General features: G+C 34.9%; 1 protein-coding gene and 1 long non-coding RNA gene across 2 annotated transcripts; one reads left to right on the plus strand and one right to left on the minus strand.

Moving 5' to 3' along the window:
- Nucleotides 1-2,457: 2,457 nt before the first annotated feature.
- Nucleotides 2,458-3,378, minus strand: LOC120358561. The gene has a single exon (XM_039453140.1). It carries the CDS (start codon nt 3,376-3,378, stop codon nt 2,458-2,460), a length of 921 nt encoding a protein of 306 aa, XP_039309074.1.
- A 9,491-nt stretch (nt 3,379-12,869) lies between these two features.
- Nucleotides 12,870-14,602, plus strand: LOC113005417. Its single transcript, XR_003269482.2, has 3 exons — nt 12,870-13,057; nt 13,154-13,345; nt 13,499-14,602. It is a non-coding gene; the product is annotated as an uncharacterized LOC113005417 (long non-coding RNA).
- The last annotated feature ends 9,352 nt before the right edge of the window (nt 14,603-23,954 follow it).

The raw sequence follows: 23,954 nt of genomic DNA on the forward strand, positions 1-23,954 counted from the left end.
CGAAGTTCTTTTCCTGTCACAACCAATCAAATTGGTTGAAAAGAGATGCTTCAAACTGCGATCCTTGATCCGTGGTGATGATTAAGGGAGAACCGTATCTAGCTACCCAATGAGTATAAAAAGCTGTAGAAACAGTATCAGCAGAGATTTCCTTAAGAGGGATAGCTTCAGGCCAACGTGAAAAACGATCAATAATCGTGAGGCAATAACGAAAATCTTGACAAGATGGAAGAGGACCAATCAAGTCTAAGTGGACATGTTGAAAACGTTGATCCGGAATCGCGATTCTAACAGGAACATTCTTTGTGTGTCTTGAAATCTTAGAACGTTGGCAAGGTAGACACGTACGAGTCCATTCTTTAACATCCTTTTTTAAAGATGGCCAAATAAATTTATGCAAAAGTTGTTCAGCTGTTGATCTACCACTGGGATGAGCAAGACCATGAACAACATCGAAAATCCTCTTGCGAAGAGATTTAGGCACATAAGGACGAATTAGTTCAGAGGAACAATCACAATAAATAGGAGAAGTTGAACCAGAAAGAATAAGTTTCCTTAACTGAAGAGAAGAGTTCGAAGAAAGTAAGTCTTGAAGTTCTTCATCTTCTTTTTGATAATCAGCTAACTCATCAAGAGAAACTATAATTGGCATTGAAACTGATTCAATTCTTGAAAGAGCATCGGCTACAGAATTTAACTTGCCTGAAATATAAACAATATCAGTAGAAAATTGGGCTATAAAATCCAATTGTCTGATCTGTCTAGGAGATGCTTTATCAAGTTTCTGCCGAAAAGCATAAATCAAAGGCTTGTGATCTGTTCTAATAATCAGTTGACGTCCTTCAAGTAAATATTTAAAGTGCTTAATAGCTAAATAAATACTAAGTAGTTCTCGATCATAGGTGCTATAATTCTTCTGAGTTTGATCAAGTTTTTTAGAAAAGAATGCAATAGGTTTACTAACATTATCAATGGTTTGTTCTAGAGACGCTCCAACAGCAAAATTAGAAGCATCACAAGTTAAAATCAAAGGAACATGTGGAGCAGGATGAGAAAGAGTAGTAACTCGGAGAAGTTCTTCTTTACAATTTTGAAAGGCTGTTTCAGTTTCATTATTCCAACGGATAACTCTTCTATCTCTCTTGCGACTATCCTTTAAAAATTCAGTAAGTAAAGCTTGATGTTCGGCTGCATTTTTAAGACAGCGACGATAATAATTGATAATGCCAATAAATCTGCGCATATCATGAATTGTCTTAGGTTTAGGAAAATCAATAATAGATTTTACTTTTTCTGTTGTAGGTTTAATACCTTGATCTGAAACTAGGTATCCAAGGAAAGAAAGTTCTTTTTGTCCAAAAAGACATTTGGATACATTAATTGACATTCCGGCTTGTAATAAACGATTAAAAATAATACGCAAATGGGCAATATGTTTTTGTTCATTTTTGGAAGCTATAAGAATGTCGTCAAGATAGCAAAAAACAAAATCTAAATCACTGAGCAGTGAGTTCATTAATCTTTGAAAAGTTTGAGCTGCGTTACGAAGACCAAAAGGCATGACTAAAAATTCAAAAAGTCCAAAAGGTGTGGTAACGGCGGTCTTGTGAATATCCTCTTTGGCGACGGGTACTTGATAGTACGCTTTTACTAAGTCAATCTTGGAGAAGATATTCTTACCATAAAGCCCAGAAGTAAAATCTTGAATATGAGGCAGTGGGTAACGATCAGGAATGGTAGCCGAATTTAATGCACGATAATCACCACAAAGTCTCCAAACATTTTCCGATTTGGGAACCATATGTAAAGGGGCTGCCCAAGTACTACTCGAAGGTCTACAAATTCCTTGTTCCATCATAAACTTGAATTCCTTCTTGGCAAACTTGAGTTTTTCTGGAGAAAGTCTTCTGGGAACTGAAAATTTAGGAGATCCTTCCGTGATGATACGATGTTCAATTCCATAAGACTTCACCGAAGAAAGAGGAGCAAATCGAGTAAGTCCAGGAAATTCCGCTAAAATCCTGTGATAAGGAGAGTCAGGAGACATGGTACATATGGATAATTGTGAAACTTCTTGGATCTTTCCAAAATGTTTAAGGCCAGTAACAGAGTCGACCAAGCGTTTGTTTTTAATGTCAACTAGGAGATTAAAATATCCAAGGAAATCTGCACCTAAAATGGGACGTTGAATATCCGCGATGCAAAATTTCCAACGGAAATTTTTCCTGAGGCCAAGATCCAAAGAAAGAGTTTTAGAACCATAAGTATGAATTTGAGTACCATTGGCAGCAAAAAGTTTAAAATTAGCTGGTAATGGTTTAAACAAAACTCTCTTAGGTATTAAGGAAATATCAGCACCAGTATCAACAAGAAAATGTAAATTAGTTGATTTGTCAAAAATAACGAGGCGATGACAAGGTAAACCGTTGTAAGCAGCCTCAATCTTCAACGGCGCTTCTAGTTTTCCTGAGAGTCGGTAAGAGTTTTTGACATCAAGCAAGGAATGGTACATCTCTTTGGCTTATTACCAAATTTTTTGTGATAAAAACAAATTGACTGATCTTTAGAATTAGATCTTTTATTTCGTGAATTTGATCTGAATTTTGATTTGCTTCTAGATCGGCTAAAAGATCTGCCACGACGATGAGATACTTCAAGCGCAGCGATTCTTTGTTCCAAATCAGCAAAATCAGATTGTTTAGAGGTTGATTGCGTATTAGCTTCCGCGACTTGAAAACCAGTATCACGTTCAACTATTTTATCCGCGAGTTCCGAGAGCTTGACTAAAAGTACGTTTTCAACCACTGCAAGAGTCGCTTGAACTTTATATGGTAAACGTTGTAGCCAAATCGAATGTAAAATGTTATCTGCTAAAGAACCACCGGATAATTGACGGATTTCACGTAAAAGTTCTGAAGGCTTCTTGTCATTTAACTCAGTACCAGCTAATAATTGTCTCAAACGTTTTTCTTCAGAATCCGTGAAACGATGAATGAGTGCTTTCTTTAACTGATTATATTTATCAATTTCAGGCGGATTTTCAACAATCTCCGAAATCGCGACTAACGCTTGTTCATCAAGATGACGAATAACTGAACTATATTTAATATCCTCAGAACGGATACGGTATACAGTAAATTCACTCTCAATCTGAGCAAACCACAGCTTAGGTTGTTTATGCCAAAAGGTTGGAAGTTTCAAAAGGCGAAATTCATTTGAATGGATCTGAGTGGACTCACCCGATGACTGATGTTCAAAACCAGAAGATAAATTTAAAATCTCTGTTCCGACCTGTTGTTGTAGGCTCACGGTTGACGCTGAAGTAGTAGAAGTTGACGGAGTTGACTCAGATTTAACAGGAGTTCTGTCCACAGGCATTTTATTAAACTGATGCTTCCAGAGAAGAACCAAGAAGATCCAGAAATCAAAATTCGAAGATTCTTGAAGACACCAAATGGCACTTCGGAAATCAAACTTCCCGCGTCAAGAGATATTTCAGCTCACACCGTGATCACGTCGGGGTCACCAAAAATGTAGCGACTTAATGTATAAATCACTAGTTTTATTCGAGATTGAAAGATATTTATTATAAACGTGTTCATTCCTTGACAGACAATATATTAATAAATAAGTAAATGTTTTTTAACAAAAGATGTTTAGTGTGTTGCTAAGTAACAAGTGTAGAAAGTGTAAGTGTAAGAATAAACAGTGTAAGTGAAAGAGTGTAAGAACGCCACACAGCACTTACTGCTGGAGCCATCTATTGACAAACAGAGGAACTTAGTTGCGCACCTAATATAATATTTTTAAATTTTTTTAAATGTATTTTTAATAAAAATGTTTTCATATTTAATTTAATTATTGTATTATATTGACATTTTTATAGTTGTAATCTTATTTAAACAAATAACAGAAAAGTTATTCCAGATGCTATTTTGCACTTGTAAAAATTGGTAAAAGAAACTATAATTTTATATTAAAAATATGCTTTAATTGTATATGTTTCGTCTTTTCGATAACATAAATTTATTTAATCTATGAGTTATATACACGTATTAGCATAAAGGTGTAACAAACCATTTTTCTACCACTCTCCGCGGACCGGCCATCGTCCGAAAACGCCCGGTCGAACATTCGCCGGGCGAGATCTTGGTGCTTGGTCTTTGTGTTAAATCTGAGAAAGTATATAAAATCACATGAGTAAATACAAAAGCACCAAGATCTAGCTACGACCGTGAAAAGCGTTCTTGTTTAGATTTGTATGTTACATGAACGGTCGAATACCTTTACCCTTTTTAAAAAGTTATTATTTTTCGAAGCATCATTATATTTTATACTGCATTCTCATACTATGATATTATGATTGTTTTCTTGTGTAAAGTTTAAGGAATAGCAGTTTCTTTAAGATTTGATCTTAATCCACATATTGTGTCTTGATAATTTGTTGGTTTGAAATGGTTCCCTGCCTGCACCAAACGTAACAAGCACGTCGCTGTGACGTGCTAACTCGTCGCATGTTACGTCTCAGCAACGTCTCAACTGGTGTTCAAAACGTAATTGAGACGTCGTTGAGACGTAACTAACATCCCCATTTCTGGTGACAGCGACGTTGTAATGACGTATATTTTGTGACTTATACACTAATTGTGACCTGAAAATTATCGACCAATTTTGAAAAATTAAGATTGGTTTTTACTGCATTATGTACGTAAAATACTTGCTAGATAAAATGTATAATAGTTTTACACTGAGAGAAGAAAATGATTGCAATTACCATAATTCAACTGTAATTTATAGTGGTTTTTGGTGCGATCTATAAATTATAGTAATTCTGAATTATAATATTCTACTTTTTATGTATAGTTACATCTATTATGTTTATATGGTTCCAAATATTGGAAGTTTAAAAAGGTTAGTTTTAATTACATAGTAAATTAAAACATCTTCCACTTGATTTCATTTTCAAGGGAATTCATCAGAAAAATTATTCTACTCTAATAGAACTTCGGTGAAAAATCTTATAATGCTCTGCCTTTTATACCATTTACGTGTTTTCTTTCTTAGGAGAAAACGCCATAACAACCATCTAGTGATGGTTTCGTGTATTACTATACGCAGAGAAGAAAGTATTTGTGACTATAATTGCATGGTTAAGGAAATTATTATGAGAGATGCATCGGATAGTGATTTTTACCGGATAGCCGGATACCGCGATAGTATTTCCCAACTGTACATTACTCTACGTAACGTTTTCACAATTACGTATTAAATTTAATTACATTAAATAAAAAACATCATTTTAAAAAAATAAAATATTATTTATCTTTAAAATATAAGTTATAATACAAAAGAAAATTCAACAAACAGCTAATTAATTAAAACATTCAAATTATTTAGTTACGTCGCAGCAACGTGCACAAGACGTATCATATTTTCTGCGACTTCGTGATCAAAACAGCAAGTCTCTGTTACGTCCGGTGCAGGCAGTGCAACTGTACATTACTCTACGTAACGTTTTCACAATTACGTATTAAATTTAATTACATTAAATGAAAAACATCATTTTTAAAAAGTAAAATGTTTATCTTTAAAATATAAGTCATAATACAAAAGAAAATTCAACAAACAGCTAATTAACTAAAACATTCAAATCATTTAGTTACGTCGCAGCGACGTGCACAAAACGTATCATATTTTCTGCGACTTTGTGATCAAAACAGCACGTCTCTGTTACGTCCGGTGCAGGCAAGGTTAGAACATAGCCGACCATATTGTGATAAAAGAGAAGAGGATATTATTATGCATCGACATACAGATGTGGACTGCTGATAGTAGTGGTGGGGGTAGAAACACAGAGGCAAACAATATGAAGAACGTCTCTTCCGTCTCTTTTCCAAACAGGAGCCTAGCACATTGTAACAGGGCCCTGGGCACGTATTACGCATTTGTTTGGAACCGATTCCGATTGGAATTATTCCGTTTTTCCTTAAACTTCTATTGTGTTTTCTAGGGAAAACGGAATAATTCCGATCGGAATCGATTCCGAACAAATGCATAATACGTGCCTTGGTCATAATAATAAATGTCGTCAGAATTGATTATTTTTAGAAATAATAATATTTCGTATATATATATATATATATATATATATATATATATATATATATATATTTATATTTATATTTATATTTATATTTATATTTAATATTTGGGAAATATTACTGTTTCATACATATTATAATAATTTTATGAGTAATATTACTACTTTAATAATGAAATGGAAATAAATACTCGTACAAATGCATAAGTAGGTAAGTATAGAAATGTATTATATAAGATAGTATATAATTGCAACATACACATCCCTGCCTGCACCAAACGTAACAAGCACGTTACTGTGACGTGTTAACTCGTCGCATGTTACGTCTCAGCGACGTCTCAACTGGTGTTCGAAACGTAATTGAGACGTTGCTGAGACGTAACTAACATCCCCATTTCTGGCGACAGCGACGTTGTAATGACGTGTATTTTGTGACTTATGCGCTAATTGTGACCTGAAAATTATCGATCAATTTTGAAAAATTAAGATTGGTTTTTACTGCATTATGTACGTAAAATACTTGCTAGATAAAATGTATAATAGTTTTACACTGAGAGAAGAGAATGATTACAATTACCATAATTCAACTGTAATTTATAGTGGTTTTTGGTGCGATCTATAAATTATAGTAATTCTGAATTATAATATTCTACTTTTTATGTATAGTTACATCTATTATGTTTATATGGTTCCAAATATTGGAAGTTTAAAAAGGTTAGTTTTAATCACATAGTAAATTAAAACATCTTCCACTTGATTTCATTTTCAAGGGAATTCATCAGAAAAATTATTCTACTTTAACAGAACATCGGTGAAAAATCTTATAATGCTCCGCCTTTTATACCATTTACGTGTTTTCTTTCTTACGAGAAAACGCCATAACAACCATCTAGTGACGGTTTCGTGTACTACTATACGCAGAGAAAAAAGTATTTGTGACTATAATTGCATGGTTAAGAAAATTATTAAGAGAGATGCATCGGATAGTGATTTTTACCGGATAGCCGGATACCGCGATAGTATTTCCCAACTGTACATTACTCTACGTAACGTTTTCACAATTACGTATTAAATTTAATTACATTAAATGAAAAACATTATTTTTAAAAAGTGAAATGTTTATCTTTAAAATATAAGTCATAATACAAAAGAAAATTCAACAAACAGCTAATTAATTAAAACATTCAAATTATTTAGTTACGTCGCAGCGACGTGCGCAAGACGTATCATATTTTCTGCGACTTTGTGATCAAAACAGCACGTCTCTGTTACGTCCGGTGCAGACAGGGATAAATAATACAAGTATATATGTAACTTAAAAATAGTATGAACAAAAAACAATATAAAAGTATAGTTTTTATATCTTTACTAACTTTTAAAATGTATTAATTTTGTAAATTTACTCCTAATCCTTTCGACATTTGTATTTTTAGAATTGCCGTAGTGGGTACATCTTGATTTAAAGTATTTATTGAGTATTATTTTAATCAATTGTAAGCGGTGGTTGTTTAGATAGCTCTCAAATAAATGTGACGTATTGCTAAAAATGTAACTTGGTACTTTTCACACAGTTTTAACTAATAATATATGTAAAATATTCTTTTCCAAAAGAATCGATATATTCTCTCTGAATGTTATTTCGGCTATTTATTATATATAAAGTTACTACAGCCGATGCTTTAGTCATTGTCCCACGATTTTTTAAGACTTGTAATTTGAAATGGCATACATTGCTGTATAATTGTTGCTTGCAAATATCTACAAGATACTACCTTGGCTACTTTAAAAACAACAAATCCAGCAATATATGCTACAATATCGTCAATGTAACTTTTATTTAAATTATCAAAAGTTGAGTGTAAATAATAATCATGATCTTCATGTACATTTAGATTTTTTGTACACGAGTCTATTATATTGTAATTTTGAATGCTTATATCATTTATACTGCTTGTTAATTCTGTCGATAGGTGCAAAAAAAGGCGTGTTATCTTGTGCCAAACAATTTGCAAACTTGGAACCACTAATTTGAGCATACACTAACAGTTTCTTAAATGCTGCAATGAATTGTAAGCATGTAGGATTATTATTAGGAGTATAAATAAGTTTCCGCCATTTTTTATCAAAAATTGGGCATTTATTGTGAAAGAACGGTACCTAATGTTTTATTCGAAGTATTGTCCATCGCTAGCCACTACTTTTTCCCATCTTTCTGGCAGCATACGGATACCGCGTCGGAAGAATGCTTCATCTTTTGAAGCTATCCACAAATCGACCCAATTTTTTGTATCTTCATATGATGTGAAGTGTTGCTCAGACAGGTCATGCACCATCGATCGAAACAGGTAGTAATCAGAAGGAGCAATGTCTGATGAATACGACGGGTGGGGTAAAACTTCCCAATTGAGTATTTCCAGGTAGGTTTTGACCGGCACCGCAACATGTGGACGAGCATTATCATGCAGAAGAATAACTTTGTCGTGTCTGGAGTAGTAGTGGGCACGTTTTTCCTTGAGTACTCAATCTCATCAATTGTGGTAGAGAGCCCCAGTAATGGTTTCATTCGGTTTGAGCAACTCATAATACACGACACCAAGCTGTTCCCACCAAATACACAACATGAGTTTTTTCCATGAATGTTCGGCTTGGCTGTCGATGTTGAAGCATGGCCAGGTGGTTCCCATGATTTCTTCTTCTTTGGGTTATCGTAGTGGATCCATTTTTCATCACCAGTGACTATACGATGCAAAAAACGCTTTTGTTTATGCCTGGCAAGCAGCATTTCACATGTGAAAAATCGGCGTTCAACGATTCTCGGCTTCAGTTCATATGGAACCCAGTTTCCTTGTTTTTGAATCATTCCCAATGATTTTAAGCGATGTGAAATTGCTGGTTGAGTCGCTCCTAATGTAAGTGCAAGTGCTTCTTGCGTTTGGCACGAATCTTCATCTAATAATGTTTCCAATTCCGCGTCTTCGTACACTTTCGGCCTTCCGCTACGTTCTTTGTCTTCGACATTTCAAATTCACCGTTCTTAAACTTGTGAAACCACTTACGGCAACTTCTTTCACTTAAGGCAGCCTCACCATATGCTTCTACAAGCAATCGATGCGCCTCGGCTGCAGATTTCTTCAAATTAAAGAAGTAAATTAAAAGCTCCCGCAAATGATGCTTATTCGGCTCAAAACTCGACATATTCGCACGAAAAAAGATATATGATGCTGATACAAAATCGCTAATATTTTAAGGTTATGTTGTTGCCAGATGTCCAACCTTACGATATAACGTTTTACAACAGACAATTTCAACCATAACATACTAGTGGCGCCATTTTTTGTGAAACGGCGGGAACTTATTTATACTCCTAATATTATTTCCGCCGTGACTTTTTACTGTCGAAAAAAATAATTCAAGATAATCCTGTGATAGTTTGTAAGTTAATAAATGATGAACGGAATGATTCGGTACTATCCAAGTATCAAAGGTGCTTATTACATTATGTAAGGAAATTATTATTCCGATAAATCCTGTCTTATAATTACTGTGAATAATTAACTGGTCATTAACAGTCAACGATTTTATTTGTGTTTCAATATTCGTGATTTTGCTTTGAATATTACAGTTTGAAATAAGCATTTTCTGTAGGGATCAGTATTAAACTTATTGCGTGAATTTAATATATCGAATGCTTCGTTTATAACAAGACAAAACTTTTCTGTAGCCTCATTATTTTTAAAATCTGATAACTGCAAGTCGTCACGTAAATATGCTAATGCTTTTACCACACTGTTGCTAAGTGTTTGAACTGCTAGAAAAACTTTCATTTTTTCATTTTGCCAATTCAAATGTCGTTTGCGAATTTTAGTCGCAGCATGCAAACCCTGTTTCTCTTGAAATTGTACCAATTTTTCCAGAAAAGACCACTTTATTATGTTACTATCTCCATCAACGATGATTTGAAATTTTCCAAACGTGTTGCAAATCAGTTTTAACATATGGCAAATCACGGATCAAAAACTACAAAAACTTTTGTTTTTGAAACTAAATATAAAAAATAAACTTGCAAATTGTCATTAATGTTTAATTTTGCATCTAATTGTGTGGCCATTACAAAATGACTTCGCGGTCCATCAAAGGTAATGAAAGTAACTAAAACTCCTGTTTCCTGTAAAAATGTTAACGTATCATTTACAATATTTGCTCGTTCTGTATTATTCAATGAATGTATAAAATAATACGCAATTGGAATCTTACAATGACCATTAACACCTACAATCATAAGTACAACAGCATTAGAAACTTCAGATAAATCATTGTTATCTATGCTTTTCCCAAAATTGATATATCCTACATATTCATTTTTATACCATTCCAGTTTTTTTTCTAATCGCCATATCATCCATAATTAAGGAACACAGAATTATTTCATTTTTTTCGCCCGCAGTTTTAGCCTTTTCTTTTAAACATTGTAACGCAGGTTTGCATATTCTAAGACTAGCGTCCACATTGGTCTACCAAGAACGAATCGTACTTTGATGCGGTAAAACTTTTATAAACGTTTCTCGTACATATTCATATGCTTTCGGAGAATAAAAGTGTAAAGATGCTGCAAAATTCTATAACTCCGAAAAAAACGTAATATACTTGGGATAAAAGTTTTTGAACAATAGATTTGACAACTAGAGAAGCCAACTGCAACATTTTTAAAGTATATAATTTGTAATCTGTTCTATTGATTTTTGCGATGTTGCGATGAGTTACAGTTGTATAGCTATTTGTAACACAATGATTATAATTCCATAAAAGTGTTGAAGACAAAAAAAACAAAATTTAAACTGTATACCATATATGTTTATTTACAATATTTATGTTATAAATTTTTATACTTTTACTTAGAAGAGCAATATTTTTAACCTAATTTTTAGCATATAGGTAATACAACATACTGTAAATTATAAGATAGTCGAGCAATAGTAACTGCTTGGTATAGGCTAATCACCTTTAATATATATTTCTGAAATTGTACGATATAAAATTTTTATTTTTTAGGGATTGGTTGATATCAAAGCGGGTATTATATTATACATTTTTTTTTCTAAGCTGTTAATATTATTTCAGATAAGACACCTTGTATTTTTTAACTAACAATAACATACATACATATTTATAAGTCTGTAACACTTAAACCTATCGCTCGACATTAATCTCACACTTACTTTCATACATTATTCGTTGATTTGAGTGGACGTGTGCTATTATTGCACTGTGAGTGTTACGTCTGCGGATTCGCGTGATTGCCATCCGGGACGTAATTTTCTTTAATTAGTTTTGACGAATAAAAAGGGAGCTGTCACCAGTCGTGTCTCTGAGCGATAACACGCCCAGATACATGACGATATAGTTATATAAGGAAGAAAAGGTGAGAGTGATTTTGGAAAGAATCAAAAGTAATAAATCTTAAGAAAAATAGAACGTTTATTTAGAAGAAAAAAAAGGGATTTGATGTAATGTGGTTTAGTGTATGACTATGAGACGGACCAAAGTTTTCAACGAAGAGCATTTGTTATGAAGAAAACTCTTTGAAGAGAATTAATTTACCCTTTTCAGAACAGCCAAATGATTTATTTCGAGGAACAATCTTTTGGTTTTAACAAATTATTACAATCTCTTAATATATAAAAAAAATAATAATTTTAATAAAATGAATACAAAAATTTTCTTTCAAAATATTGAAGCAATTTTTTAATAAATAATACAGAAACTTAAAATTGTAATATTTTTCAATAAATATTATTATTAAAAACAATATTAATCAATATTTCACCTTTGAGTTGCCGCGTTCTAACTTCTGTTTGATCAATCACGCATTCACATTCGATCATGACATAATCAATAACATCAGTTGGCTCTTTTCTGTTACTGAGTAAACACTTGTTGTCCGTTCGTTGCATATAAACACGTGTTTTATCAAGCTACATATTTTCACACGCCGAATGACTAATAATTATTTGCAGTGATTGTTACTCGTTAATTAGTTGCTCAAGTTTTATTGATAGTGAATGAATTGTGTATTGTGACACTAAAGTAATAATTTATGAGAGGATCAAAAAAACTTTGGTCTGTCTCGTGGAGGCAACTAATTGATCACTGTACAGAATAATACAGAAATATATAATCAAACATGTTCACGCGCTCTCTCTCTCTCTCTCTCTCTCTCTCTCTCTCTCTCTCTCTTTCTCTGTGACAAGAAACATATTACTCTTTCTAAAAACTCGAGATGTAAATACTTTTGTAGATTTTGCGTAATTCTTTGATTCTTTTACTGTATAAAGAATTTTCTGGCACTTTTTTAATCAAAATTATTAAAATCAGATTGGATACTGGCAAATCGGCGTATTGTATTAAATACCTCTGATGCATTTCAATACCTTTCATTCCTTCCGACCAAAGAAATTGTATCTGTTCCTCCTTAGTGCAAACTTCTAGCGGAGTGGCCATATTTACACGATCATAGCGGTAAACAAACTGACGCGATCAAGGTTCAGCTTTGATCACGGGACCCCACTAATGCCTACATAAAGCCTGCCTGCCCAAAACGCAGTATAACAAACATAGAACTTATAGTATATGGAACAGGAATACGAGCGCAAACGTGAGAGCAATATCTAAAGGACGTAGATATATCTCTGTCCTTTGCGCGTACTTTCCAATGTTGTACGCATGATCGCGCTCCGCCAATGAGCGTTCAGATCCTCTCCCCTTCTACCCGCCGCGACTTGTCAGCTGACGGAGGACGGAGGATAGAGCACGGAGCGCTTTGCTTCTCATAATTATACTCCGTGTGATCGTTAACATCGTTGTCGATTATTATTGATACGCAATTTACTGGTTATTATTCACAATAGGTCGTTACTGCATTTTGTGTTACAATCATGATGAAGCAGTCTCTTATCACCGGTGAGTAACTGCATTATATAAACAGCATTATTAAAAATCAGTGAATGTGTCCAATGAAATTAAAACAAAATTTACTAATGAAAGTTGTTTGTACAGAATTCCCACAAATGTAGAATTGAGAGCGAAGTGGGCTGAGTTTTGTCGATTGAAGGAAGCTGAGATAAAAGATTCCTTTTGTTTATGCTCGAACCATTTCATTGCTGATGATTTTCTTTCTACAACATCAAGAAATAAATTATTAAAAAGGAGAGTCATACCGACAGTTTTCACCGTTAAAAGAAGGAAAAGGTATGCCTTATACAATTTTCAACAGTTTTATTGGTTTACCTATAAATATCAAAGTACATACTTTTCTTAATAAATATCGAGATTAAGTTGCAGTGTTTAAGGTGCATGATTAAGATGCAATGTTTGAGGTTATATGCATAATGTATGTTTCAGATGTTTAAATAGCAATGAAACATCTGCAAAGGGATCTGATGCAACAAGTAATACAACTGGGGAGAGTTCCGATAGCGTATATCCCGATAGCCCACCAACCAATCATCTTGACTTATCTAACCCAACCTACGGAAAATTTCTAGGCATCTGCCATTGTGAGTGGTTTGTGTGCTATCGGGATGTGCGCTATCGGGACAACCGCCGATACAACTGTACTCATGTCCAGTGAAAGAGAACTAGTCACATATAAAAATATCATAGAAGATTCCTTAAAAAATAATGTTGATGTCAGTGAACGAGAACTAATTTCAGACAAAAATATCATTAAGGATGTATGGAGAAATAATATGGATATTGACCAAGTATTGGCAAGTAAAAAAAATTAATATGATCCATAAAATCATATTGATTACTTACTGGCGTAGTTTTTAATATTATTATTGTTTATTAGATTCTGTTGCAGAATCAGTGACTAGCGTACGTTCTTCTAGTCCTCCTCACATGCCATGGTATATTGGCAATATATGGACGCCTCATTTAGCGACACCTCGAAGAGCTAAACGAGCACTTAATCTAACGAAAGTTATAATGAAAAGGCAAAGAAGAAAGATTTTAAGTTTACAACAAACGACAACTAAATTGAAAAAGAGAATTAAAAATATTAAAGAACTGGTTAAACATCTTAAGGAAAAAAATTTAATATCCGAAGATACTATGAATCAATTTAAGGTATATTTCTGTCATTCTGCCAATAATAATTTAAACATGCTTAGTGCCAATGTTGATTCAACAGATTTTTTTCTATAAGGCGCATTACTATTATTTGTCGTTAAGGTTCCTGATGGAAGAAATTTCTACAAATAACTATAAAACTCTACAAGAAATAAAAATTTGTATATACAGAAATATTTATTTTTGATAAAATTATCTAGGCGGAAGACTGCAAACTATATTTTTTAACAGCAAGAAATTATTGAATGTCGTATTTTATTAAAATGTACAATTTTTTTAGAAAAACTACAAAGTTTTATATACCATATAGTTATTTGTAACATATTACAATTATTTTACAATCATTCCTACAAAAATCTATTGTAATCTACTTATAAGAAATTAAAAAAATTTTTAATTTTAATCTTTTACTTTTCTGTACAAAACTGTATTTTTTATAGAAAAATAAAAATTGATTAGGATTTAAAGTTTCAAAAACTTTTCCCATAAATTTATTTCCCATAAATTAAACACTGTAAGTTTTTATGGAACACATAAAAAATTACAATTTTCGTGTAATAAAACCGGCCTTTGCCGGATAACACCGGATAGCCGGATATTTTTTTTTATCCGGCCGGATAGTCTGATGTTAACAGGTTAACACCATTGCTTATTTCGATCAGAGAAAAACCTGAGAGCGGCCATCTTGGCTTTTTTCGACCATTAGCATCACCAACATCCATTTTCGCGTATGGAACTATAAATCATATCAATTTTGCAACACTGTCGATAAAAAATTTTTATTGGCAGTGTTGCAAAATTGATGTGATTAGCCTATAGCACATGAAATGCATAACACTACATAAGCGTAGTATAAGGCCGCTGGACCAATGAGAATCTTATGTATAGTATCAATATGGCGACTTTATGCTGGATGCTCATTGGCCACGCGATCTTATGCTATCAGCTATGCTTATGCTCTGTTATGTATTTCATGCATAACATCTAACCTCGCGTGGAAGATTAGCATGTGAAAAAATTTTGTATTGATAAACCATCAAACTCGGTGCCTTTGTCTTCTTTGGATAATGCTCACAATGACATATGGAAATGCTACGACAAAATTGTAAATTCTTCGAAGTCAGACATTGAAAGTTCAAATGCGACTTTTACCGAAGAAATAGATGATGGAGAAGCTGAATTTCAAAGAAAACTTAGTGATAGATCTAAGAAGAAAAAATAAATATATCAAATTGAACTTCAGAAATATTTGATATTGCCTCTAATAAAAAGAATAGATAATCCAGTATCATGGTGGAAATAACATCAATCCAAATTTTCAAATTTACAAAAACTTATTTTAAAATATTTTAGCTTCACTCTTCTCGGTAAATTCAGAAAGGTTATTTAGTTCTGCAGGGAACATTTATGTAGAAAATCGGAATAAGTTACTCCCAGAAAATGCAAAAATGCTAATTTTTATAATGAAAAATTTAAATTTAAATGCCTAATTTTTGAAATTATTGTTCAGATGTTAAAAATAAAAATAAAACATATTCTATCAAAATAAATAAGATTTCTTTTTTTTACTTGATTAATAATTTAATTTAATTTTTGGAACATTTTTTGCCGGATAATATCCGGTTTATCCGGCAAAAAAGTATCCGGTCGAATTATCCGGTATCCGGCCGTAAGAGTACATGTTTATCCGGTATCCGGCTATCCGGTAAAAATCACTATCCCGTGCATCACTATTTAAAAAATATATGTGCAGCTAATTACAAACAGTTTTATTCTTCTAAAGTAACTGCTGAATTTTGTTCAATTTTCAATTTTAAACGTTCGTAGCCAGTTCTCAAAAGGAGCCTGTTATAAGCTCCCGTTAAATGATAATAATTTTGAAAAATTACAAGCTTAGTGCGAAGAAAATATCAATTATATTAAGAAACTCACAAATTCACGAAATCAGCAAATGATCCATAGTATTAGGAAAACAGGGTTTCAGGGATTTATTAAATGTTAAACAAATATTTTCGAGTTATGGAAAAATTTTAAAGAGATAAAGTTAAAATATCTTTTAACATTTAAATTGAATCAAGACCATTTAGAAACATTTCCCCGTGCTCTTAGAAGTCGAGGAGATTTTAATAATAATCCAAATGCTCAACAATTTGAAGCTGCGTACAAAAAATTATTAGTCAGACATGAAATAAGTGCATCAGAAAAGAGTAACTGTTTGATTAATGATATAAGGATTTTGTTTGCACCCTCAACTATACAAAAACCCTGCAAACCACTTATATATACTGATTCGATTGATGGAGATACAGAAATCGAAGTTGGTATATTTGATCACGATTATCTGAAAACACTGTGGTCGGCTACGCCGTATGTCGAAGACATTGTTACGTACATCAGTGGATTTGTTGTACGCAAGATTAATCGTGATAAAAGAATGTGTCATACGTGTGCACGCTTTTTAATATCAGATAAAAACTCGCACGGACTCATAGAAAAAAAATAGAGGGAATTTAATTAACCCGAGTGAGGATGTCATTGTTATAACAAGTGCGTGCGAGAAAATTATCAGGGAAAATAAAAAGGCAATTTTTGAAAAAAAAAAATGTGAAAGATTTTTTGGCGTCGAAAGTATTAAATAGTATTCTTACTCGTTGTTTTGTTCAAGAAGAAATGATTAAACACATTCGGAATCAAGAAATCTTAAACAATCATAGAATTTAATTGGTTAAATGTATCATACGTTTATACATAAAAATTTGTTTATTTCACGAGACAAAGATTTGTAATAATACCGAAAAAAGAGCATACATATGTCATAAATACACAAAATTAATACACTTTCATCATGAATAAAAGACTGGAAAAGTCCATTTTACATTTACTTTTTATTTTTTCGTATCACATATTTAGAAATTATTATAAATAAGACAAAAAATGATTTAAATAAACAAATTAATGGACTCAAAAATAAGCACAATAAATTTCTAACTGGCGACACGCGGTTCATGAATTATGCTCGCTTAAAAAACGGAGTCCTTTTTTTTACAGAGGGGAAATGCGTTACCGCATATCCCAGGCCCCAGGGGAAGCCTGGTGGTTATGTGGGGCTCTCCCCCGCCGGCGACGTGCCGGCGAGGGCCTACCCACTAAGACCCCTCCGGGTGTGTTGCCCTGATCCGTGACTGGAGGGGCTTCGGGAACGCGTGCAGCATACTTTCGGAGCCCCCCGGACCCAGTCGGCTTAGAGGCCAACTAATCTCGCCAGGAGCGCCTTAACGATAGGCGCCTCTGGGAGGGTTTTAAAGACCGTGTCTGCTTTAAGTCGGACAGAAGGGACACCGTCCCCTCCCCGCCTCTTCCCCTGTTGTTGGGTGGGGGTACTAACCCGGGAATCCGGCCCCCGCCTAGTGATGCACGAAAACAAGACAAGACGATATTTTTCAAAATATTGTCTTGTCTCGCAAAAATATTGAAAAATTAATTCTTGTCTTGATCTCGTTATCAAGATAAAAAATAAATCTCGTCTTGATTTCAATATTCTCGAATATATTGATTTTTTTATAAATTTTTAAATTAAAAAATGTACTAAGACAAGACAGACGATATTTATGATTATCTGCTAAGATAAGATCGTATATCTCTGAATCTAAATCTATAATCCAATTAGTACAAAGAAAACTTCCAACAGTTGCAAAATAAATGTTCTGCTGAATGTAATTAATTGGAAGAAGGAAGATAGTATGGACATTTGGGCGCGCGCATAAGTATTGCCAACTAGAATCGCTCACAGTCACCAGAGAGGAACCTCTCTGGCTAGGGTAATACAGTTTAAGGCGATGCTGGAGTTGTCTGTATACGCGGAACAAAAAATCTCTTTATTGAAGAAACGGATTGAAAAATCCTCTTACAGAATTAAAGTACAGACAATAAAGGAGTCCGGTGAACAAAATTCGATATGAAAAACAAAAAAAATGATAAAAATATAATTATGTTAATAAACATTTGCTATGTATAGAAATTTGAAACTTTGTACGTACAAAATAAGTGTTGACCGGCCTCGGAATTACAACAAAGAACAATCCTGTGCTTTCAGAATGAGACTAGAAGCTTTAGTATAAGAGAATTTTTGTTTTGGGAATTTCATGTAAATTGGCGTGCGGAAGCAGTTTGAATAGTAACCATAGTAACAGAGCAATAATTATGTAACATGGTAGTTGAGAGATCTTGCGTTAGATGGCGTTAAAGTCGAAAAACAAGGACAAATCAGTGCGTTTGACAAAGAGAGCTAGCCTAGTCCCTTTACTCTTCGTCCCTCACGTGCACGCGCGCGACCGCGAATCGCTTGACTTTTCGTCGAAGAAAAATTTGCAGTACCGACGTCGAGTGAGTTCTACTGTCAATCCAGCATCGCCTTAAGATTAGATCAGTAGATGACGAGTTGAAATGCAAGAGCGCGAAAGTATTAGGCTTCAGGTATTTCACTCTACTCATATGCGATTTTGTCTTTCCGTTCTGCTCTTCCTTTCGCATCGTTATGTCTTTTGTTTTTCCGACTCGACGAAGTTTTTCTCGGTAGTTCATAACCTATTGTCGTAAGTGGCAGCTAACCACGCACTTGAAATCGAAACGGTCCGAAACGGACACGCTAGATAAAATTATTTGTGTGTATGTGATATCGTCAAAGGTAAGTACTATAATGTTTTATATAATATATATTATTAGTCAATTACTCAATGAAAAATGATCATCAATTAGAATCGATATCGAATCGACATGAATTTAGGCCCACTTCCACAATTCACATTTAACCAAGATTTAACTTAGTCTTCGTTTCTTATCAATTCTTGAATTGCAAAAAGATGAGGAATAAACCTTGGTAAAGAGTTAATCGTGAGCTGTGTAATTAGGCCTTATGCCTATTTCTACTAATGTAGTTTAACTTTAATTTTGGTTCAAATTAGTCTTCATTTTTTTCAAATTCCTAGAACCAGAGGATAAATAGTTCATTAAAACGAGATTAAAATTAAGCTATAATACATTGGAAAAGCATTTTAATGAGTTATTTTTTGGTGGGTATTTGTTATTTGTTCAAAATGCTGAAATATTTCATTGAGTTCCTCGTTTTACAGTTTTCTATTTCTGCTAATATATTAAGCCGAAAATGAATAAAAAAATAAAATTATCAGAATCAACAATGAAAAACAATGAAAATTCTGATATTATGGATATCGATGAGGCCACAGAAGACGAAAGTCCTTCAACTTCAAGTGCACCAAACTACAAAATATATTTTAAAGTATCTGGACTGAAAGATAAGATTGGAGTTTGTTTGTTGTGCGAGAAAAAAAATATAGACAGAAAAATCAAAATGAAAAATGGAAATACGACTGGTTTAAAACGGCACGTAGAAAGACATCATAAGGATATCTATGAGAGCAAGTTCGCAAAGAACAAAGAAGCAACGCCTGATCAAAAAAAATTAACAGATATGTTCTCAAGGGTAAGTCACATAATGTTTCATATAATGTGTACTATTGGTCAATTATTAATTAAAAATTATCATCAATTAGACATCGCATCAATATCAATTTCATGAGTCATTTTTTTCACTGGATATCTGTTCAAAATAATAAAATATTTATTTTTTAATAATTACATACTTTTTGTTAGTATAAGCAATGGTAAATGATTCAAGGGTCAATTTAACGAGTCAAAATAATTAAATTGACCCTTGAACCATTTACCATTGTTTAGGTACACGAGTCGTTTGAATTTTATTCATTTGTTAGTATAAGGTTTTTTTTAATAAATGTTACACAAGTATTGAGTTTAACAAAAGTTGAGTATTCCACAATTTCCGAAAATAATTATTTACAAAAGCATGTTATTGTTGTAAATTGCAGGAAAATCATTTGGAAGATCCAACAAATAAAGAAGTCTTTTTTGCGAAAACGGTACGATGGATGGCTCAGAAATATCTGCCGTTTAATTTCTTTGATGATTTGGAGATACAAAAGTACTTTCAATTTATTAATCCGAATGTAACTGTACCACAAAGAAATGCTTTACGTGCATTAGTTACGAAAACGTACAATGATGTTAAACAATCTGTAATCCAAGATTTAAGAGATAATGAATCGAAAATATCATTTACGGTAGACGGATGGACTTCGATAAATGGAAAATCCTATTATGGCGTAACTGCTCATTTTATAGATAAAAAATGGCAGTTTATATCTGTAGCCCTTGATTTTATTCCCTCCAATGGAAAGCATACAGGTCGTGACATTGCACAAATGTTTTACACTTCATTGAAGACTCATGGGATTCTGGAGAAAATACAAGGAGTTACACTGGATAATGCATCATCAAATACTACCTTCATGCAACAGTTTTCAAAAATTATGGAAGAAGATAGTCTCAATTTTGATAGTGAAAATCAGCACTTCCATTGTTTTGCTCATATCCTTAATTTAGCAGTGCAAGATGCACTTAAACATTTATATGCTGACTGTAATGAATACATTGATAATGAGGAAAAAATGGACGATAACAAAGATGACAATGCAATAATAAAATTACGAAGCTTATTTCTGAAATTAAAAAAATCAGAACAATTGCAAATTCAATTGAAAAGTTGCTGCGATGTCACTGATACTACATATTCTTCACCAATTGTTGACGTTTCTACAAGATGGAATTCGACATATGAAATGCTAAAAATGAGTTTGAAAATTCGATCAGCACTCAACGCTCTTTGTTTAAGTAATCCAAAATTAAACGAATTTGTTATAAATGATGACGAATGGTATCTGATAAAGAAAATGTGCCATTTTTTAAAAGATTTTAAAACTGTATCCACTTTACTTGGAGGTAACAAATATATCACTTTACCGTTTGTGATAGTTGCTTTTAACTTATTGCTAAATAAAGTTGAAAATGCCATATTAGAGTTAGATTCGAAAAAAGAAAATGAAGTGGACATAAATATGTTATCAGCGTATCAAGCAGCGAGAGACAAACTTCTCAAATATTATCAAAAAACTAATTGGATGTATTGCGTTTCTCTAATTCTAGATCCAAGGCATAAATCCGAAATATTTGAAAAGACCAACTGGGGAAGAGAATTAGTTGACAAATCTATCAATAAATTTAAAACAATTTTCCGAGAAAATTATTATGAGAAAAATGCTTCAAATTCCAATAAAAACGAAGAAGTAACTGCATGCAAATATGATTCTGACGATTCCGATGATTCTATAAATATTAAAAATATATTTGTTGATGCCACGTCCGATGAAGAAAAATGGGAGAATGAAATAAAGGATTATCTGAATACTAAACGTGTGCACAAAAATGAAGATATACTACAATGGTGGTCCAAACAAGAGAATATTTATCCGAACTTATGTTTAATGGCGAAAGATTTCTTATCTATTACAGCTACATCCGTCCCCGCAAAAAGACTCTTTTCTAAAGCTGGTTTGATCATTAGAAAACACCGTAATCGATTAAATGAATCAGCTAAGGCTCTATTGTGCCTCAATTCGTGGGTAAATGTAGGATACTTTTAAAATGTATAAAATATATAAAATTACATTATAATAAAAGTACATTATATTAAAATAAATTATATTAATTTTTTCTATATTATTTCTATTAGATGTTATCTATTTCCTACATATATATTCTATTTCCTACATATACATTTCCTACATATATTTATTTAATATTCAATATTCTTAAGTCGAGAATATTGATCTTGAAAAAGCAATATTGTCTCGTATCGAAATTTATTAAATGAATATTGTCTTGATATCGTCTTGATTTTGAGACAAGACAAGACAAGAATCTTGATGTCTTGAATATTGCGTGCATCACTACCCCCGCCGGAAAAGTCCCGGGCCTAGCCGCGCCAGTCGGCACAAGCTTCCAACAAGATCTCATAAGGAGGGGGGGGAGGGCACAATGCCCACCCCCCTCGCCCCGGCGAAGCTGGGAATTATCCCTCCTGGGGATTATCCCTCCTGTGCAAGAGGGGGACCCTCCCTCCGGTGTCACGGGGGTTCAGCTTCGTCGGGAAAATTCATCGTTGTTACCTGTCTCACCCTGCTTCGGGTCCCAAAAACAGGATTCTCTACAAGGAAGGCAGAGTACTCGTCCTCCTCCCCCCGTCTTCTACTGGCAGGGGGAGACATCTTTGGCATCGTCGTTGCCGTCCTCCTCCTCCTCAATAATTGAGAGAGAGGCGGGTGCAGCTCCAGCAATCTTTCAATTCCTTCTTCGTTTTCTACGTGGACCCCCATCATCCAATGGATCCGGACGGTCTCGCGGAGGGCGGAAATCGCCGCCTCCACCGTTTCCACGGGGGGGTCGGCGTCTTCGTCGGTCTCTTCCTTCTGGTTTTCCTCCTCTCTGCCGCTCGCGGTCTCTCTCGGCCACCTTTTTCTGCAACATAACCTGTTTACAAAAAGAGGCGACCGCCTTCCAACAGCTCTTCCTGAGGACCATTTTACCAATGACGGCCCCCAGGGAGAGGTCGTCCCCAATTTTTTCTTTTAGGACTCTGCGCAGCTCTTTCCACACCGGGCAATGCTTCAGTGTGTGCTGCGCGGAGTCCTATTCGGCCTCACAATGGCAGCGCGTCGTCGGGTCCTTCTTTATTCGACACAGGTACTTGTCGAAACATCCATGTCCGGTGAGCACCTGCGTCATACGGTAGGAAAGACCGCCCCAAGGGCGGTCCACCCATTTCTTCAGGTGGGGGAGGACGGCCTCTAGAACCCGGGTGCCAACCGTCGGCGGGTTTTCGGCGAGATGGTCTCGCCAGTCCTGAATTGCCCGCCTAGGGGCTCTCTCTCTCCACAGCGACATGGTCCTCAGGGCGATGACGTTGCCTCGTAGGCGGAAAGCTTTGACCCGAGCGTAAAGACGAGCTCGGGCCTCCGCCAGGTATTCGGTTGGGGAAATTCCTGCCGGACCATTATAGCGTCGCTGAGAGATGTGCGATATGCGCGCACGATGCGGAGGACCAGCAATCTCTGCACAGAATGCAGATGTTGCAGGATCTTGCGGTTAGCCCTCGCAGCCCCGCACCAGACCAGAACGCCATATAGCACCCGGACATGACTGCGTGCATATACGCGCATCTTGCACCCACACCCGGGCCCCGGAGGTTGGTTATTTGGCCTCTGAGGGCATTTACCCTCTTGCCCAACCGTGGAGCAAGATCGTCGAAATGTTCGACAAAACCCCATCGGCTGTCCAGGAGCAATCCCAAGTACTTTAGGGTTGTTTCGACTGTATTTGGGTTCTTCCCACGAGGATTGAGGCACGAAGAGGGAGCCTCCGGGAGCCATCATGAAAGAAGATGGCCTCCGTTTTAAGTGGGGCCACCCTCAAGCCCAATGCCTCGATCGAGCCGACGACAAACTCCACCGCCCAGTTCGCCCTATTTATCGCATCTTCCCAGAAGGCATCCCCGACCACCACCAGCGTGTCATCGGCGTAGCACACTGTGTGGCAGCCGGGGGGGGGCTCGCGGAGGATGACGTCATACGCGACGTTCCATAACAGAGGACCGAGAACCGACCTCTGCGGAACGCCGCACGTTATTCCCTTCCGCCGCTGGAGCCCTTCCTTATCGAAGTACTCCAGCGTTCTGCTCCGGAGATAGTCCCTCACCGTCTCTACAAGGTAGGGCAGCAGGACATGATAGTCCGAC

Source organism: Solenopsis invicta, chromosome 8 (assembly GCF_016802725.1).
Source record: "Solenopsis invicta isolate M01_SB chromosome 8, UNIL_Sinv_3.0, whole genome shotgun sequence".
In the NCBI taxonomy this organism is placed as follows: Eukaryota; Metazoa; Arthropoda; class Insecta; order Hymenoptera; family Formicidae; genus Solenopsis; species Solenopsis invicta.

Coding starts and splice junctions, on each gene's coding strand:
- LOC120358561 (XM_039453140.1), bottom strand. CDS start 3,378: ATGCCTGTGGACAGAACTCCTGTTAAATCTGAGTCAACTCCGTCAACT.